At 42.6% G+C, this 18,480-nt stretch overlaps 1 protein-coding gene across 2 annotated transcripts in view; it reads left to right on the top strand.

The window, feature by feature from the left end:
- Nucleotides 1-732: 732 nt before the first annotated feature.
- Nucleotides 733-18,480, top strand: part of ncam1b (neural cell adhesion molecule 1b) — a 52,152-nt gene continuing 34,404 nt past the window's right edge. For both annotated transcript variants that reach the window (XM_076976241.1, XM_076976240.1), the window contains exon 1: nt 733-1,012. In XM_076976241.1, coding sequence (XP_076832356.1) covers nt 961-1,012 — 52 coding nt within the window. In that variant the 5' untranslated portion in view covers nt 733-960. The remainder of the gene's footprint in view (nt 1,013-18,480) is intronic.

Here is an 18,480-nt window from a genome sequence, read left to right as displayed (position 1 = left end):
CACGTATAGCATCTTTAGAAGCAAACGTGTTTTTCCTGCAGGAGGTGGAGCTTCTAGATTAGTTTTGAGAAGAAAAGTATTCAAACATGACTACATGAAGGCATGAGAAGACTATATTTATAACCATCCCGATTCTATTTTACATTATATAAAATGCAGGATGTAGGTTGTGTAATATTTTGGCAATCACCAGATGAGATCTGGACTAATGTTGTCAATCACAAAAGCCACAGGTAAGCAAATCAAACAAAAAGGGCTTGGATCACCATCAAAATATGCTGAGAGTGCTGGGTGTTTTTGTGTCTAAGGTGTTTTTGTGACTAAGGTGCGCGCAATAGCCTGACCTATATGAAAAACTGGACCATTTCATTCAAACTCTCATCTATATGTCCTAAAAAAACAGCAAACCAAACAACCAAAACAAAACAAACAGAAAAGACGAACAAAAGCCAAGACAGATCCATATAACATTTGCAATTAATCCAGGGATCATGACACGTGAATAATCCCTCGTGAATAGACTACAACCACATTTAAACCACCACGACTTCTCACCTCTGACATCCTTAAAAAAAAAAGAAAAAATCCCGCATGCAAACACGGATTTGGGAGCGCAGCCCGTCGCGCGGAGACCCAAGAGCAGGGGCTCGCGCACTATTTCCCCCCAGCTCGCGCGCACCATCGCAGGCGCGCGAGCGACCGGGCGGATTAATTCGCCGCGCGTGCGAAGGCTGCATCTTGAAGTGCCGTGCACGCGCGCTCACTTCTCCCTCGCCATCCTCTTGTTGACGTTTGGGCATCGCCGCTTTAAACCGCAACACTATCAATACCGCTCAGCCGCCCGGGGCGGACACGCTTTAAAATAAACAAAACCAGCAACTTTGAGGCAACTTCGACTTAATACGGATCTCTAGTCATCACAAAGAAAACACCCGCATCCCTTTAAATCAAGTGATTGCAATGTTTCTGACCAAGGAGATCATCTTGGTGTTTGTTTTCCTTTGTCGTGCAGGTAAGACTCGTTTAAGATCTTGTTCAGAATAGACGCTCAAAGTCGTTTGGGTGGGAAGATCACGGGTTTGGTGCATGGTTTTAGTGTTGGAGTGTTCATTTCGGTGAAGGATGTAAAATGAAGTGTCAGGTGCATCAGTTGAACCTGTTTGAACGTTGCATCAGTTCAAGACTCTTAATCTGGTGAGATTATGCAGCGTGTGGTCGCTCGTTACCTGCATGGCGGTCTCCTCCAGTGTGACAGTCATGCTCCAACTACATTTCTGATGTTAGGCATCAAATAACAGTTAAAACACGTCCAGATCGGCTTGTATCTTGTGGGTATGCGCACGGTGTTAGATACAGGCGGAGGCGGAGGTGGTGGTGGCGGGCAGGCCGGTCTGTGTGTGCAGGGTGAGCACCAGGACCTGCTGGGAGGTCTGTCATTTACATTTACACAGTTAGTTATCGAGCTGCTTACTGGGTGATGTTTGGGTATTTGCACTATTAGTAAGTCTTGCTTACTTACCGCTGGTTTTGTACTTTCTAGATAATAGTACAATATTAAAATTAAGGTTATTAAGTTCATGGTGATTCTGAAACGTGGCTGTAATCCCATGTGGTCGGGTTTTATGTTCCTGTAGAAAGCCTTTTTAGAATAATTGGCGAAGAGGGCAGTAGTGGACCGCGTGTGAAACACGAGTAGAAAACAGTGCTGGACTCTCCGGGATTATTTAGGGGGAGTTTAGCCCAATCATACCCCAATGATGGGGCATTTGGGCGGGAACCGTCCGCTACTTTTGTTCTAAACCTCATTACAGCTAGCTGTGTGTGCGTGTGTGTGTGTGTGTGTGTGTGTGCGTGCGTGTGTGTGTGTGTGTGTGTGTGTGTGTGTGTGTGTGTGTGTGTGTGTGGGTTTTTTTTTGAGCACGAATCAGTGTTGGAGGTTCTTCTCCTCCTACTGTTAGATAATAATAGAACATAATAGGATGTATAGTGATCATGTCGAGGAATTTACATTGTGCTGAATAACTGATTCAGCTCAAATCTTCATAGAATGGGTTACATAGGTTTACCATTGGATATTGACTACTGAATGCATTGTGCTGTGTAAACATTGTTTAAATATGCTGTTTAAATATTGTTTTATGCGTGAGCTTTGTTGCTGGGTTTGCACGAGATACTTAAACCAGCAATTTCATCTAGTCTACTGAATAATACAACACTGTTTTGCAGTGTTTAGTCAGACAGTAAGAAAAACTTGATGAGAAAAATGGATGAAATCTTGTGATGTTCCTTTGTCTTATTTTTTTCAAACTACTGTTTAACACAAATCAGGTGTTTTCTGAACACATGGGTTCACAGTGTTTTGACTGAATCGTGTGTTTGTTTAATTATTTTCTGGGATCCCAGCATCATTTGAAATAACATGGGAGGTGTCAGGCGATCACGTGCTCTGCTGCCCCCCCGGCTCTTAAGGATGAGTCATCACTGTGATGTTATCTCCTGATGTGCTGTTTAGCTCAACGTGGAGCTCTTAATTAGCTCTGAGAGAAGCAGCTCCTTTTGACCCCGGGCTTTCAGAAACGGAAGAACAATAAGTTCATCTCTGAATAAGGCATCTCTGATTCTGGACCACAAACAGACGACGCGTGCTCGATAGGTCATGTAGATTTCATGGTGGGCTCTCCTGCGGTGGTTTTGTCACCCGTGTTGTCGGTGTGTGACCTGTGTTTCAGTGTTAACAGCAGCACTAAGTTCCTACATGGTGTACCACGTTACACTCTGAGGTAAACTGAGCTGTTTTTCTCTTGTCTTTTGTTCGTGTGCTCTGAGTTGTAATCATTATTCTGACTGACTGGTTTTTACAGGGTTGAAAGCATCCACTAGGGTCAAAACCTCTGACGTGCTCCTTACAACTCTACCTGAGAGCTTCTTTTTCTTGCCAACTTGACAGTGTGACCCAATTTTCAGCCACCATGACTTCTGACATTATTTCACAAAATCTATATGCTGCCTCTCTAAGCTCTTGCTCTGACCAGAATACCGATGGCACATGATTTTATGAACCACCAGGGACAAATTACCAGCATGGTCCAATTACTATGGTTTGGGTCCTCTTAGCTGAGAGTTAAGTGGTTGGTTTTGAGGTTATATGGTTCTTTGGGACTTTCTATGTGATGAACTATGGACTGGCCAAGTCCGTAGTTAATTCTGCAAATAATGTACCACGGTGTGGTTACAAGGGAGTGGTTATGACAATTTGGCAAGAATCCATGATAATTTAACTGGACCAAAAATATCACATTACTGTTCCCGTAATCCTGATAAGGTTTAACTGTACCTTATCAGATATGGCAACATCAAAACGAGTTTTTAAAAAGTGGGTCATTTTGCCATTTTTACCACTGTGAACATTTTTGCTACACGCTATGTGCCTACATTACAGTGTATTTGGCAAGTGGGACACGTTTCATTTTCTGTGTCATTTACACATTTAATGGGGCTTTTGTCGCATTGGAACAGCCTCCATTAAAGGTGGGAACGTGTGCTTTAACTCCACGTCAGGGACTGATGTTATGAATGATGGCTAGCGTCTGTAGCTTCTTTTCAGACCACATTGTGCAGGCTAAATTGGTGTTTGCTTTGAGAGTCTTTTGGGTGGATTAATTGTATGGTTGACAAGCCATAATTGATGTCTTGCGAGCTACAGTGAGATGTATAGAAGCAGAATCCTAAATCCTGGTCCTCAGTAATCAGGGATGTAGCAGGAGAATACAGCACTGAGATGGTTTCAACACCGACAGGGGCAATGGAACACAAGCATATTTTAGGGCTTGACAATTGCATACAGTACAAGATGTTCTATTAATATAGCAAAACGTAGAAGTTAAATATAAGAATATCGTACGCATGAACTGAATTTTGATGTTCAATTATATGCCCCCTTTGTTATGCCACATTATTAAGAAATTGCCATGAACATTTGTTTTGTCTTTCTGTTTGTCTGATGGAACATTACTCACGACTACATCAGCTGTCCGTCATCGTTAAACACTGCCGAGGACGTTCACTAATGATCCCTCTTGGATCGGCCTCGTCTCACATGGCAGAGAGATCATGTGTTTCATCAGTTATCACAACAGCTAGTCTGACAGGATTAGCTTTCTCATCCTAGTCCTAATAGAATACGAAAAATTAAGAAAATACATGTAATTAGCGAAGGCTTATGCATTATAGGCTATACGCTTACATTTAACATGCTTGTATGCTTTCTCTACCAACACCAATTCCTTTTTTCTCCAGATTGGAGAAGTATTGCTAGTGGTCTGAAACCTGGGGCTATGAATTATGATATCTGTTCATTTATTATATTTTTAAACCAAGAGTAATATATTAGAGTGGATTACAATCATACCTAGACATATGTATTTGAAATTAAAGTTAGTTTTTAATTATTCAAATTTGTTCAGATATGCAGTCATGCACTCATTCAGTTGGACGTGGTGCTATTAGGCTAAACACGTGATTCTGACCCTGTTGAATTCAGGCCACATTCACTTTTCTATTTTCCGCATAAGTTTTCTGCTCAATGAATTTCTGTGCACCTGATATGAAATAAAAGTATATTGGTGACCAAAACCTAATATGCCACTTTAAAAGCGTTTAGCGAAGATTATTTTTTCGGATCTATTTTCATGACAGCAAAAGGAATGTTTAGGGATAAATGTTAAGTGTTTTCATATTTGAGACTGTCAGTTTCGACAGCTGGCACAATGTTTTGGATAGTCCTGGAGGATTTTTCTTCCAGGTCATGACCTGAGGAAGAGGAAGGATAGGCACAGGCCGTGTGTGGCAGCCTCTGGGGGCACTTGAACTTTGCTTGGTTTTGTCTTGCTTTTTGTTTGCTTGTTTGTTTATAACAGGGCATTCTGCTTCACAAAGTGGCTCAAGGGTATGTCTCTTTATGTCTCTATCTTTTCATGCTGAGCCCAGATGGCACTTTCCATGCTACAGGAAAATCATTGCCCTTGGAAAAACAAAAAGACAGATGCATACTTAAGGAAGGCAACGCTAACCCTCTCGTTAGCATTACCCCCTATAATGTGGTGATTGTTGGTTACCCATGTGCGTATTGCCCACAGTATCTGTAAGTGTGGAAAGGTGTTGGTTTAAATATAGACATGCAGACATATAACCTGGTATGACTCACTTGTGTTGACCACCATCAGTTGGGTTTCAGAGCCAAGAAGGTGCATTAAGGTATAAACCACAGTTTGTGCCTGTCTACAGGCAAAAGATTTTGTTGGTCATCAGGAAGCTAAATGCTGTACTGAACGAGTGTTTTGAAGCAGTCCCTCGACATGCGTGTGTTCTGCTACACAAGCACCACTGCTGGGGTGGAAAACTCTTCACTCCACACTCAGATGGCATTTCGCCTACTGCAGCTTTGAAAAGCAAGAGGTGGAATCAGTGATGAATGCTATGGCGAATGCACCTGAATTTGTAACGTGAGGCAAAGATAAAGTGGCTGCCTAAAGTAGCCTCCCTCATTGGGGAAAATGAAATGGTTAATTCAGAGTTTAGCCATCTGGAGAGGTTTATGAAAGAGACGATTTCAAGCAAACTTCTGGATCACCTGGATCAGGCCAGTCCTTTCTCTTTTCAGTGTGAATCCACACATGTAAGTAACAGCAAATGACTTATTGGAGGTATGGAAGTAACAGCAAATGTGACATAGCAAATTACAGAGATGATGAGGATATGAGGTAGCTAATTACAGATATGATGAGGATGTGAGGTAGCTAATTACAGATATGAAGAGGATATGAGGTAGCTAATTACAGATATGAAGAGGATATGAGGTAGCTAATTACAGATATGAAGAGGATATGAGGTAGCTAATTACAGATATGATGAGGATGTGAGGTAGCTAATTACAGATATGAAGAGGATATGAGGTAGCTAATTACAGATATGAAGAGGATATGAGGTAGCTAATTACAGATATGAAGAGGATATGAGGTAGCTAATTACAGATATGAAGAGGGTATGAGGTAGCTAATTACAGATATGAAGAGGATATGAGGTAGCTAATTACAGATATGAAGAGGATATGAGGTAGCTAATTACAGATATGAAGAGGTATGAGGTAGCTAATTACAGATATGAAGAGGATATAAGGTAGTTAATTACAGATATGAAGAGCACATGAGGTAGCTAATTACAGATATGAAGAGGATATGAGGTAGCTAATTACAGATATGAAGAGCACATGAGGTAGCTAATTACAGATATGAAGAGGATATGAGGTAGCTAATTACAGATATGAAGAGGATATGAGGTAGCTAATTACAGATATGAAGAGGACATGAGGTAGGTAATTACAGAGATGTAGAGGACATGAGGTAGCTACAGATATGAAGAGGATATGAGGTAGCTAATTACAGAGATGAAGAGGATATGAGGTAGCTAATTACAGAGATTAATTTAAACTTGGGGGACTTGCAGCATTTCTTAACAGTTCCATCTGTATGACAGGATGTCAGCAAGGAGCTGTTCAAAAACTCAGGGACAGATTCAATTTAGAATTAGTGGGATCTCCGTGTCTGGTTCTTCGTGGTCTGGGGAACAGGTGAAAAACTTTCCACAAGGTTTGAGAGCAACTTTTTAGTAACTCTGCTTAGATGTAACAAGCTTCATGAATAGTAGAAACAACTGGATGAGGCCCAAGTGAAGTTTACCCAGCCCAACTCAACCAGGTCGCTGTCAGTTCACCTCAAAATGTCAGTGGTGTATAGATCACCGAAATCCCAGAGATCCGTCTTGGAACCTGCAGCGGCCTTCGACATCTCAAGCTTTGCCAAAGTACACAGTGCAACTTTGTGGCTCTCTGTCAATACTTAGTATGCAGTCTCTCTCAGAGCGTTTTCAAAGAGTAAACTTGTATTTCTCCAGTGCATGACTAATAATTAAAAGATACCAAAGAAGCAAGAAGAGGATAGAAACCCACTCTGGACCTGTGGACTAAGACTTCTTTGGCTCTGCTGACGGTATCAAGCACTCCGTTGGTGACGTGCATCACATCTGTTGATGCAGCAGATTGCCCTCCATAGCACCATCCGCTCTGGCCAGTCTGTCCGGTCTTGGCAGAGGAGATCTGTGGCCAACAGCTTCACAACGGTTCATTCACGCATGCAGTAATGATTTCAGAACGGTCTGTTTGAGCCTCCGTCACAACATGTTGCTCCTGCAACCAAAAAATACTGCGCTGTCCTGCCGGCCCTGACCACGTCAAGTTTAAAGTGTAATTCTTCTTGAGAAATGGAGAAAGAGAAGAAGCCTAATCCTAAACCTAATCCAAATCATAACCCTAATCTTAAATCTAATCCAAATCATAACCCCAATCCTAAAATCTAATCCAAATCATAACCCTAATCCTAAACCTAATCCAAATCTTAACGCTAATCTTAAATCTAATCCAAATCATAACCCTAATCCTAAACCTAATCCAAATCTTAACCCTAGTCTTAAATCTAATCCAAATCATAACCCTAATCCTAAACCTAATCTAAATCATAACCTTAATCCTAACCCTAATCCAAATCATAACCCTAATCCTAAATCTAATCCAAATCATAACCCTAATCCTAAATCTAATCCAAATCATAACCCTAATCCTAAACCTAATCCAAATCATAACCCTAATCCTAAACCTAATCCAAATCATAACCCTAACCTAATCTTAACCAAATAATCTGCAGCACAGACCTGGATCATTCTGCAATGTCTCCAGCTTCTAATTTAGTTGTACACTGTGACTTACTGTAACCATCATTCAGTCAGCATTTGAGATGGAGTTGGTTGCATGGGGAGGCACTGTGCACTGGCCCTGGGTGTAGAGGAGATGGAGAACCTGATGAAATTCTTATCTAAAGAGAGTGTGCAGGTATCGCAGTGGTGCTGCAGCTCTGTCTCCAGTAATTCATGTACTTAATTCTCCTTTCAGTAGTCAGCAGAGTCCACGTTGAAAGAACACAGTGGTATATTCACTGAAAAGGAGGAACAACTTCAGATAACCAGGTTCATATCATTTTTAAGTGTGTTGTGTGAGTGTGAGTTCAGCAGACGAGGCTGAACGAAAGCTAGTTTAGAAACCCACTGAATATAGCAAACCTCACTAATCTGCTGTTCAGTTAGGGCCCTGGGCCTTCCTGAGAACCCTTTGATTTCAGTGGAGTTGTGTTACATAGACAGACCAGAGAGACGAACACAAGGGCACACTTAGAGTAGACCTAACGCCTGCTTCAGGACTAGACCACAGGATTTACACTGGGAGGATAGAGTAGACCTAACGCCTGCTTCAGGACTAGACCTCAGGATTTACACTGGGAGGATAGAGTAGACCTAACACCTGCTTCAGGACTAGACCACAGGATTTACACTGGGAGGACAGAGTAGACCTAACACCTGCTTCAGGACTAGACCTCAGGATTTACACTGGGAGGACAGAGTAGACCTAACACCTGCTTCAGGACTAGACCTCAGGATTTACACTGGGAGGACAGAGTAGACCTAACACCTGCTTCAGGACTAGACCACAGGATTTTCCATAGAGTCAGATGTAATGATGAGATGATTATGGAGTCCAGGACCAAATTTGAAATCGAGGTCTTGATTTACATCATATATACTGTTGGCTCAAGCGTAGGAATTGGAAAAGTTTTAATGTGACCTTGAATAAACTAGCCTTTTATGAAAGTCATCATTGTCAGGGAATCCCAGTGTAAGATCCCTGGTTCTCTGCAGAACTTTGCATACAGAGTTTTTTTTTAAGTACTACAAGTCTAGAGGCTTCAGATGCTCGCTAGAGTCATTTTTGCTATTGGTTTTCAGCAGCTTGGGCAAATAATGGCGTAAAGAACGGCTGTTCGTTTTGTGAGCTACCTGCTCCTTAGGTGGCAATGCATCACTGTCATGTCCCTGTGCAATGTACATCCAGCTATTTTTAAACTGTCTTCCTAAAACATTTAAATATAAAGTGCTCCTTTTAGAAGGGTTACCTTGGTTTACCACGTCCCCACAAGGGAAGTATCTGCCATCTTTATTATGTTTTCCATATCCCAGTGATGTTACATTAAAAGATTTTGCTAATTAAGTGTTGTTGTTCATGTCATCGATTGGCGGTTGTACTCCTGCTAAATAATTCCTCCACAGCTGGAAACCTAGTTGGCGTTTTTAAACCATGTCTTCAGTGTTCTCTACCTTCTGTTATTCACATTATTGTGAGCACATATGCACACGCTCGATAAAGTGAAAAGCTGTCACAGGGAGCTTATCATTTTGAGTTTGCTGTCAGAAACATGTTGTGACTGTATGGCGAGTCTCCCGAATACCATTGTTATGCTCCCTCGCTGTTAAAGCACAGACAACATCAATCGGTGGAGAAACTCCACTTCTTTAAGCGTCTGAGTGCCACACACTCAGTGGATATAGACATGATTATCATCTGAAATGGAAAACACTTTCCTACTCTATGTAATTAAGCTATGTGGATTACTGAATGGATTTCTAAAAAGTCAGTCATAATAAAAAATGTTTTACATTGCCAAATATTTATTAAATATAGAGGTAAAAAGCTTTTGCAAATATTTGAAATTTTTGGCCTGGCTGCTAGATTCAGTTCTTGTGTGTGCAGCAAAATATTATCAAGCCTGCATAAGAAATTGGAGTCAGGTGATGACGTCTGTTAAACTTGTTCAGTCTTTGGAAAGCTTGGCTAGAGCAAGTAGAAATCTCAATCGTTCGATTATTTCCACTGTATTAAAATAATGGATGGCTGGGGGGTACTGGTGCTGTTTTGAAGGTATTACTGATTTCCTGGGTATTGATTTGGGTTATAGGCCACCGAGTTTGCTCACCCCCAGTGGGTTATAAATTGAACAGGCCACCATTCAGATTTGTAGGTACCTATTAATTTACAAAGACCAATACACACGACTATTATATTTGTTATTTCCCTTTGATTCTTTATTCTTTCTTTGTCTTTATCTCTATGTCTCTCTGTCTCTGTCTCTCTTTCTCACTGTCCCCCACGGAGTCCAGTATGACTCTGTGACCTCCCCTGTCTGAAAGGCCTCACACTCTGGCCTGCTGAAGCCGGATGTGTTATATACCCCACTGCGTTGTCTTTGTATTACCACGGATGTCACTTACGGAGTTTGAGACAAATGGCCACTGACAGCAACGCCATTTGAAGCCACGAAAATGATGTGTGCTTAGAGAGTCGAGCCACGTGGGGGGGGGGGGGGGGGGGGGGACTGGGTGAGGGATCACAGCAGTCCTCTGCCAAAAGATTCCCAACTGGAATGAGTGCACATGCACGCGCTATTGTAATGATCGCGTCGGAAAAGACACGGAGGTGTTTGTGTTTTCCAACGTGCGGTTATGCAATCTTGCACTGTCACATTCAGGCAGGGACGTCTTCTCTGCCTCCGACGCCGACACAATCTGTGACGTCAGGCTTTGGTGAGCCCGGGAGACGCAGCTTGGCGAGGACACAGCTGCCCGAGTCCTTCTGCTTGGCCGCCCCCAGCTCTCTGGAAACGCTTCATGACTGAACACTCTTCCTTAGTTGTTGTTTTTTTCCCCCCTCTTTCTCAGCAGAGCGATCACATGTGGCGGCTTAGCAAATCTTCTGCCTTTGCTGACATTAACTGCGAGGTGCGAGGGAAAAGACATGCAGGTTTTGACGGATACCATAAAGCACTGCACCATGCTTCTTCCCTGCAGCGGGAGGAGGAGTCGACTAAACTCTTGGGCGTGGCCAGGTCTCCCTTCAAGCCACGCCCTCTTTATTTTATTTCACTGTTGTTTCTCATATTCAGAGAAGGTAATAAGCTCATCCAACTCAGACAGAAGCCCAGTAATCACACAGAAGGGAAATGTTGAGGTGGGGGGGTTCTGCTAAAGTGTGGGATGGGATTTGCTTCTTGTCAAGGACCTGCGTATAAAGGTGCTGTACACACAAATATGTGCATATAGCGATGGTTTGCATGCAAGGATCCATGTGTAAAGGTGCGGGATCTCCTGAATTGGCTTGCTTCCCCCGTTCTTTCTGAATACACAGCCAAATTTTGGTAGTGATTTATTAAAAAGCATGGCTGCCTGTGGTTGGTGTGCAGAGAATAAGTGTCTCACCACCATCTGTCGTCCTGTCACTGGGTATGACACGAGCCTCTCTGGGAAGCTCTCTCCTCAGCGTCGAACACACTCCACCAGCTCCACTGCGTTCTGTCGCTAGTGCGCTGGTGTTTGCGAACACTGTTTGTCTGTTGACATGTGATGATTGCAGTGAGGATCGAGGAAGTTTATTGAAACATTACATAATGGGCTGAGGGCTGAAATATCGCTGTGTTCATTTGGCTGCTGAATGACAGCAACTTCACAGTTGATTTCACCAACGTGCCCAGTGCTAAGAGATGCTATCATACTTTGCAAGCACTATTCAAAAATGGAAAACTTGTATTAGTCATACACATCCGCAGTAGTCACACGTCTTCAGTAGTCACACACGTCTGCAGTAGTCACACGTCTGCAGTAGTCACACGTCTGCAGTAGTCACACACGTCTGCAGTAGTCACACACGTCTGCAGTAGTCACACGTCTGCAGTAGTCACACACGTCTGCGGTTGTCACACGTCTGCAGTAGTCACACACGTCTGCAGTAGTCACACGTCACACGTGTCTGTTCAGAAAATGTTTTAAATAGACTTTCATATCACATCTGATGGAATGCAGTTGGCACAGAAAATCCCAGCCATTTGTGAACTTTCACACAAATAAAGGCAATAAAACCTAACAGATGGTTTGTGATTTTTTTTTTTTTTTTTTTTTTTGTCTTTTCATCTTAGGACACACGACTCTGAGCTTAACCTTTACGAAAAAGGGATTTATCTCTGGGCCTTTGGTGTTGTTTTTTTTTCCCTCAAGCTTAAGCATTTGCTCCACTGGGCTGTGCTTAAACCGAGTCAAAAGCTACAGAGAAGTTGTACGTTTCTCAGCACTAAAGCTTTCAGTTTATCAGAGCTTATGCTACGCATGATTGTACATGATGGGGATCCATTTGAATAAGGTGTGGACTGAAAAGGAGTGACCTCGTTCTCTCATGTTCTGGTGCCAAATCATGGTTTAAATGTGGATTTCTGGAGTGAGGGAGAGGGAGGGAGGAGAGAGGGAGGGAGGAGAGACGTTCTAGGAGTGATGAAGAACATCAGTAATGGTAGTTGTGAGGAACATGATGAAGACGAGGGTGTTTAGTGTCTCTCGCCAAGTTCTTAGAAGTGAATTGGCACGGAAAATTGAGAAAGCTCAACAACATATTTTATTAATTCATTAATGTAAAAATAACAGTAACGATAAAATCTGTTAATTCCTTCGTAATTGACGTTGAGGAGTTATACAATATCATATTAAAAAAGCAAGTTAAAAAGCCACGCAATTTAATTTCGTTCTAATTTTCCTTTGACACAGCAGACTTTTATATGAACTGAATAATTGTTAATAAACATATTAGTTGACTTCTGGGAGAAGTGTTTCTGAACATTAAAGCTCAGACCTGAGCTCTAAGAACAGGACGCAGAACCATCTGTTACCATAAACTGAACAAACGGCGCCGGAGGTGGGCGGCACTTTGCTAACTCGATCGAGTCCTCAAGATGAAGCTTCGTTTTCTTCTCTTTTGCCTGGTTTGAGTTCCTCCTCAGTAATGCATTTTCACACACTAAAATTCAGCGTTGTTTATCTGTCGCTCTGATCTGTCTGATCTGTCTGTCTGTCTGTTGAGTGATTGGTATTCCTCACTTGCTCATGGGACAGTGAGCCTGACGAGGACTGGAATAATTGTGTGTCATATGGATTAATTTAAGATCCCCGGGACCCACTAGGTAAACAGAGAGAACGGATTGTTGTTTGTATTAGGGAGATTGAGAAAGGAATGATCAAACAGCGTAAAGTGATGCTCAACGATTTCTCATTCTGTTAAAACACGGGTAGAAATGCGAGACCCCCCCCCCCCCCCCCCCCCCCCCCCTCGTCAATCAGGTTAGCGTGTCAGAGGCATCAAATGTTTGTACTAGTATTCTGTGTCTTCAGAGTGACACACAGTTATTAGCATAACTGATGAGAACGCACATAATAGTGTGAGTTATGGTTTATAAACTTCTTAATGTTTTTCTCCAGTTAGTAGAAAAAGGTGTCATAATGATTGGCACGACTAGATTGTTAAAATAATTAGTGGTGTCAATTCCAAGTTCAGAGATTAAAAGTCCTCACCAGGATTTTGCTCAAGCTTGCTAGATTTTCTAATTAGCAATCCAGGTAAAATTAGTGGAATCAACACAATCCAGGAAGCCTGAGCAAAATCCTGGTGAGGACTTTTAATCTCTGAACCTGGAATTGACACCACTAAAAATAATGAAATCTCATGAAATCTGTTAAAGAAAATACACAGCACTGTAGCTTTTCTTGACTTTGTGTTTAAAGAGGCGAAATGCGATTTGCATTCATTACCATGTAGTCAGCCAAAGACCCGCCATGTCCAAAAATACTCACGCTTGCTGTTCCGTACACATCAAACCTGCCATGAGTTGATGGATCACTGATGCTTCAGGTTTGCTCCCAGTTGTCTAAAAGCTTTTAAGAAGATCAATCGTATAATGAATTTCACCAAACTCCAAGTTTTATCTTTGGCCAGAATTTGGGTATTGTCATTTTGGCAGCCTGTAACCAATAAAAATGACCATTGCTTGGTAATTTTTCAAAATTGTCTAATTTTTATGTTCTCTTATCAGGATATCACTAAATCACCTGCAATGTCACAAAATTATGGAAATGGTAGATATTTGATGCAAATGTCTTTTTTTAATTAGTTAATATTTGAGGAATTAAAAACCCCTTTGAATAAACTCATCATTAGTGATGATGTTGCAGTTTTGATGACGAAGCTTTTTATGACTTCTTATGTCTAATTATCGACAGCACCACCCAAGGAGAGCTGAGCAAGGATGGGGTTTTGCTTCAGTGAGGAAACAAAGCTAAGACGCCTGTAATTCACCTGCACAGTTGGGTTCTGGCTTTAATACAATGCAAATCTTTGTGCTGATTGGATTTGGTCAGGGCATATGTGTGTACTAACTGTTGGTTATTATCTGAGTGTCGGTGAAAACTCTTAGTATAAGACTAACATTGTCTATTTAAGTCCAAGAACATCACACCTATGTTGAATGCTAAATAATCTGAAATATATAATATTCTGAAGCTGGACAGTCAAATATATTAATATAAATATAAACCCTTGTTCTAAAGATTTTAGCTTTCGTTGTAGGTCTCATTTGTTTTTGTTTGGTTTGTTAAGATTTCTTTTTTGCTGTATGGTTGTTATTGGTAATGCGGTTTGCTACTCCTCCCTTAGGTAGTATTTCCTAGTACTGTTTCATGCATGTTATTGCAGGTGTGTGTGTGTGTGTGTGTGTGTGTGTGTGTGTGTGTGTGTGTGTGTGTGTGTGTGTGTGTGTGTGTGTGTGTGTATATGTGTGTGTGTGTGTGTGTGTGTGTTTGTGTGTGTGTGTGTTTGTGTGTGTGTGTGTGTGTGTGTGTGTGTGTGTGTGTGTGTGTGTGTGTGTGTGGACAAGCCAGTATTTCAGTATGTGGGCAGAGCTGCTGTTCTTAGTCATGGAGTTCAGTAGCTTGTGACAGTGCTCTCCACGGCCAGGACGGGGATCTGCTAGGCTTTCTGAGAAGCATCTGCGTGGTTAGCTTTGATTCCTCCTGTTGGGGGGTAAAAACAAGCTCTGTAGTCTTGCATAACAATTCCCTGTGCCCTCTATTGTCTTATAGCTTAATGCTTCAGAAAGGATGAAAGGGGTTTGAACAGAATGAATATATTTACACTGAACAAACAGGAGAGCAATGAAGGTTTTTTTTTTTTTTTTCAAAGTTGCTTCCTCTGAGGTCCTACACACACAGAAGTTGCAAAAATAGATTCAGGTTTTATTATAAATCATAAATCAGTTGTGTCATTTCAGTGTCCTGCTGTGGCAGCCAAACTGGATTTTATCAACATAGCTGCCAGCTATATATGTGTGTGACTGTGCATGTGTGCTATAGCATGTGCTGTGAATTCTGAGAAACCTGCACAGTTAAAGTCTGTGACACGAGATGATCCAAAGGAAATGTGGAGCGGGGAGCCTCCAGTAATGCACCATATTCCAGGGCCACGTGTGCAGACTGCATCCGTTCACTGACGAGCTCAACTCTGTGTGGATTTGGATCAGCAGTTTTTTCTCCATTTGATCCCTTCCTCTTCTCATGCGGCCCGGTCCCGGTTCCACCTCCCTCCCGACGGGGTGAATCTGTCTCCTGATTGGTTACACTGAGAGCTGAGAGTCGGTGGGCAGAGCTTTGGGTGAACCCTGACAGCTCGTGGGTGACCAGGGTCTAGCAGTCTGCCGTGACCTAGCTCTTTCAGTAATGGCGAGAAATGTCCTATCTCCTCGTCATTCTCTTCTGTCTTCCCAGAACTCCCCACATCCCGTTTGGCTCGATGGTCTGAGGTTTGTGAACCTGAGCTGAGCTTTCGGCTGCTTCCGATAAACATCGCTTTCTTTTTGTATATCTGATATCACAATAACAACTATGATAATAATAAATTACAAAATTGAAAGATGAAACAAAGTGTTTGTGTGTGTGTGTGTGTGTGTGTGTGTGTGTGTGTGTTTTGTGTGCGTGTGTGTGTGTGTGTGTGTGTGTGTGTGTGTGTGTGTTTTGTGTGCGTGTGTGTAATGTTTACTCCTTTTCTTCAGGCCTCAGCAAAATGTCGTTTTGAAGTTAAACAAACTGGCACACACATTTAGACTGGGCACACGCTTCACACTCATTGTCTCATCACCCTTTCTTGTGCTTTCTCTCTCCCTCACTCCCCCTCTCCCTCTATTACCCTCTCTCTCTTTCTCTCTCTCTCTCCCTCTCTCCCTTTCTCTTCCCCTCCCCCTTTCTCTCTCTCATACTCTGTACTTCCCGTACATCTAGACAGGTCTGTCTCGTGATGTTCTCACGGGCCATAGATCACCATGCCTCAAATAGGCCCCTAGATACTGAACTGAGAGAAATAAAAGAGAAATGTAGGCTTGTTCTGTCCATACTAACCTTTAAAAATGTAATAATGTAGCCTGATTTTTTGGCATGTGCCAAGTGAACTAGTAATCTAGAGTGAAATAATTCAGCTTGGAACCAAAGCTATTGCCGTCATGTTTCATTTGTTTATTCTTTTACTGTTTAGTCCAGATACAGTGCTGGCTTGACTTTGCTGAGAATGGCGGTGTTAAGGTGAAATTCTGCACCTTAATCGAGCATGTTGATTGCATTCTAAGCCCATTGTAGGCCCATTATAATTTAATTCATTATGACCTGCAGTGGTTTTATAACTAGAGGTGTTACATTCATGGTAGGTACAACAACACTTCTGGGTGTTTTGTTCATATAATAATAGTATAGTATTTTTGGATAATCTGATTGGTCAGTGAAATGGAACAGACATGGCCTACTTTTTAAAATTGATCTGAAAAATGTTTGTTTTTCTGAGTTGCCAGAGAAGATTCAGTCATCGATTAACAGGCTGTATATACCTCCCTCATTTCTGAGCTTCCAGACCATCCAACGTCTGTGAGAAGCGTTTCGTGCCTGGAAAAGATCAATAGCTTGGCAGAATTAAATTCAGGATGAGTCATCAATAACAGGACACTGACCCATTAGACAGACTAATAAAGGAAAAGGGGGTTTCCTGAAACCATGACTCTTCCACTAATGTCTGTGTGGTTACAGCAGGGCTGTAGCTGTCATAAGGTGGAATTTAGGCGGTGGGTCCTCAGGTCTCGGTAGCTTAATAGGGAGAAGCATGTCTTGCACTTTCTGAAGATGCTGTAGGATTTTTAAAGCACGCCTTAAGGAAACAACGGAAGTCTGAAGGGGTGCTGAGTGGGTTTCATCTCGCACAGTTTTCTTCTCAACTTCATCTCCCAGCAGTGTTCTTTCTGGTGGGGGGGTTTAGAGAATAATATTAACCCATATCTGTTAATATTTAATGTTGAAACAGGTAAAACATTTGTTGAAATTTTTACTTACCTCCCAGCAAAATATTTTAACATTTTTCTTGGCGTGTTCTTCTAACTGCTGCTCTCAGCAGCAATCTGAAAATGTTTCTGGAACTAATAAAAACGGGTTAGTCTTCTCTCTGAGAGAATTGGCCCAATTACGATGAGAGTTTTTAGAAATCCCATTCCATCCAGCCTTTTAGGGGTCGACAGGCATCCTGTCTGACCTCATACTGGTGTGCAGAGACTACACTGAGCTCCTGTATTTCTGGCCTAATCTAATTGCTGACCTTTGACTTGGACCTATGAGGGTATGGATTTTGTTATAAAATTGCAACCTGAGCTTCATTACTTCAGTGTAGATTCACTGGAGAGGCAGGTGGGTGGGAGATGTGTGTGTGGGGGGTGTGTGCGTGTGCGTGTGTGTGTGTGTGTGTGAGAGAGAGAGAGAGAGAGAGAGAGAGAGAGAGAGAGAGAGAGAGAGAGAGGGTGTGTGTGTGGGAGAGGGTGTGTGTGTGGGGGATGTGTGTGTCTCTTCCTCTTGCCCGGTAAGCTCGTTCTGTCCCTGCCTGTTCTGGTCTGGCTCTGTGCCACTTAAACACAGTCTCATTACAGGCAGGAAAATGAATTACTGTCTGGCCTCTCATGCACAGGGAGCACTTGTTAAAGCCTGTGAAGTTCTGGCTGATGTTGTCGGCATACAAGCCCCACCCTGCCCCACCCTGGTCACCGTAGCTACTGTAGCCAGTGTAGCCACCGTAGCCAGTGTAGCCACCTTAGCCACAGTAGCCAGTGTAGCCACAGTAGCCAGTGTAGCCACCATAGCCACCTTAGCTACCGTAGCCACTGTAGCCACCTTAGCCACTGTAGCCACTGTAGCCACCATATCCACCATAGCTACCGTAACCACCTTAGCCAGTGTAGCCACCATAGCCACTGTAGCCACCTTAGCCACTGTAGCCACCATAGCCACCTTAGCTACCGTAGCCACTGTAGCCACCTTAGCCACTGTAGCCACTGTAGCCACCATAGCCATCTTAGCTACCGTAACCACCTTAGCCAGTGTAGCCACCATAGCCACTGTAGCCACCTTAGCCACTGTAGCCACTGTAGCCACCATAGCCACCTTAGCTACCGTGACCACCTTAGCCAGTGTAGCCACCATAGCCAGCTTTAGGGTCTCCAATCATTCTGAACGGTGTGTGTGTGTGTGTGTGTGTGTGGTGTGTGTGTGTGTGTGTGTGTGTGTGTGGTGTGTGTGTGTGTGTGTGTGTGTGTGTGTGTGTGTGTGTGTGTTCAGGTATTTTGAGACATGTCCTGGAGGACTGTATGTGTGTACAGT

This window comes from Brachyhypopomus gauderio, chromosome 16, assembly GCF_052324685.1.
Source record: "Brachyhypopomus gauderio isolate BG-103 chromosome 16, BGAUD_0.2, whole genome shotgun sequence".
In the NCBI taxonomy this organism is placed as follows: Eukaryota; Metazoa; Chordata; class Actinopteri; order Gymnotiformes; family Hypopomidae; genus Brachyhypopomus; species Brachyhypopomus gauderio.
The sequence above is the reverse complement of the archived record's forward strand: the minus strand, read 5'-3'. Positions and strand labels throughout refer to the sequence as shown.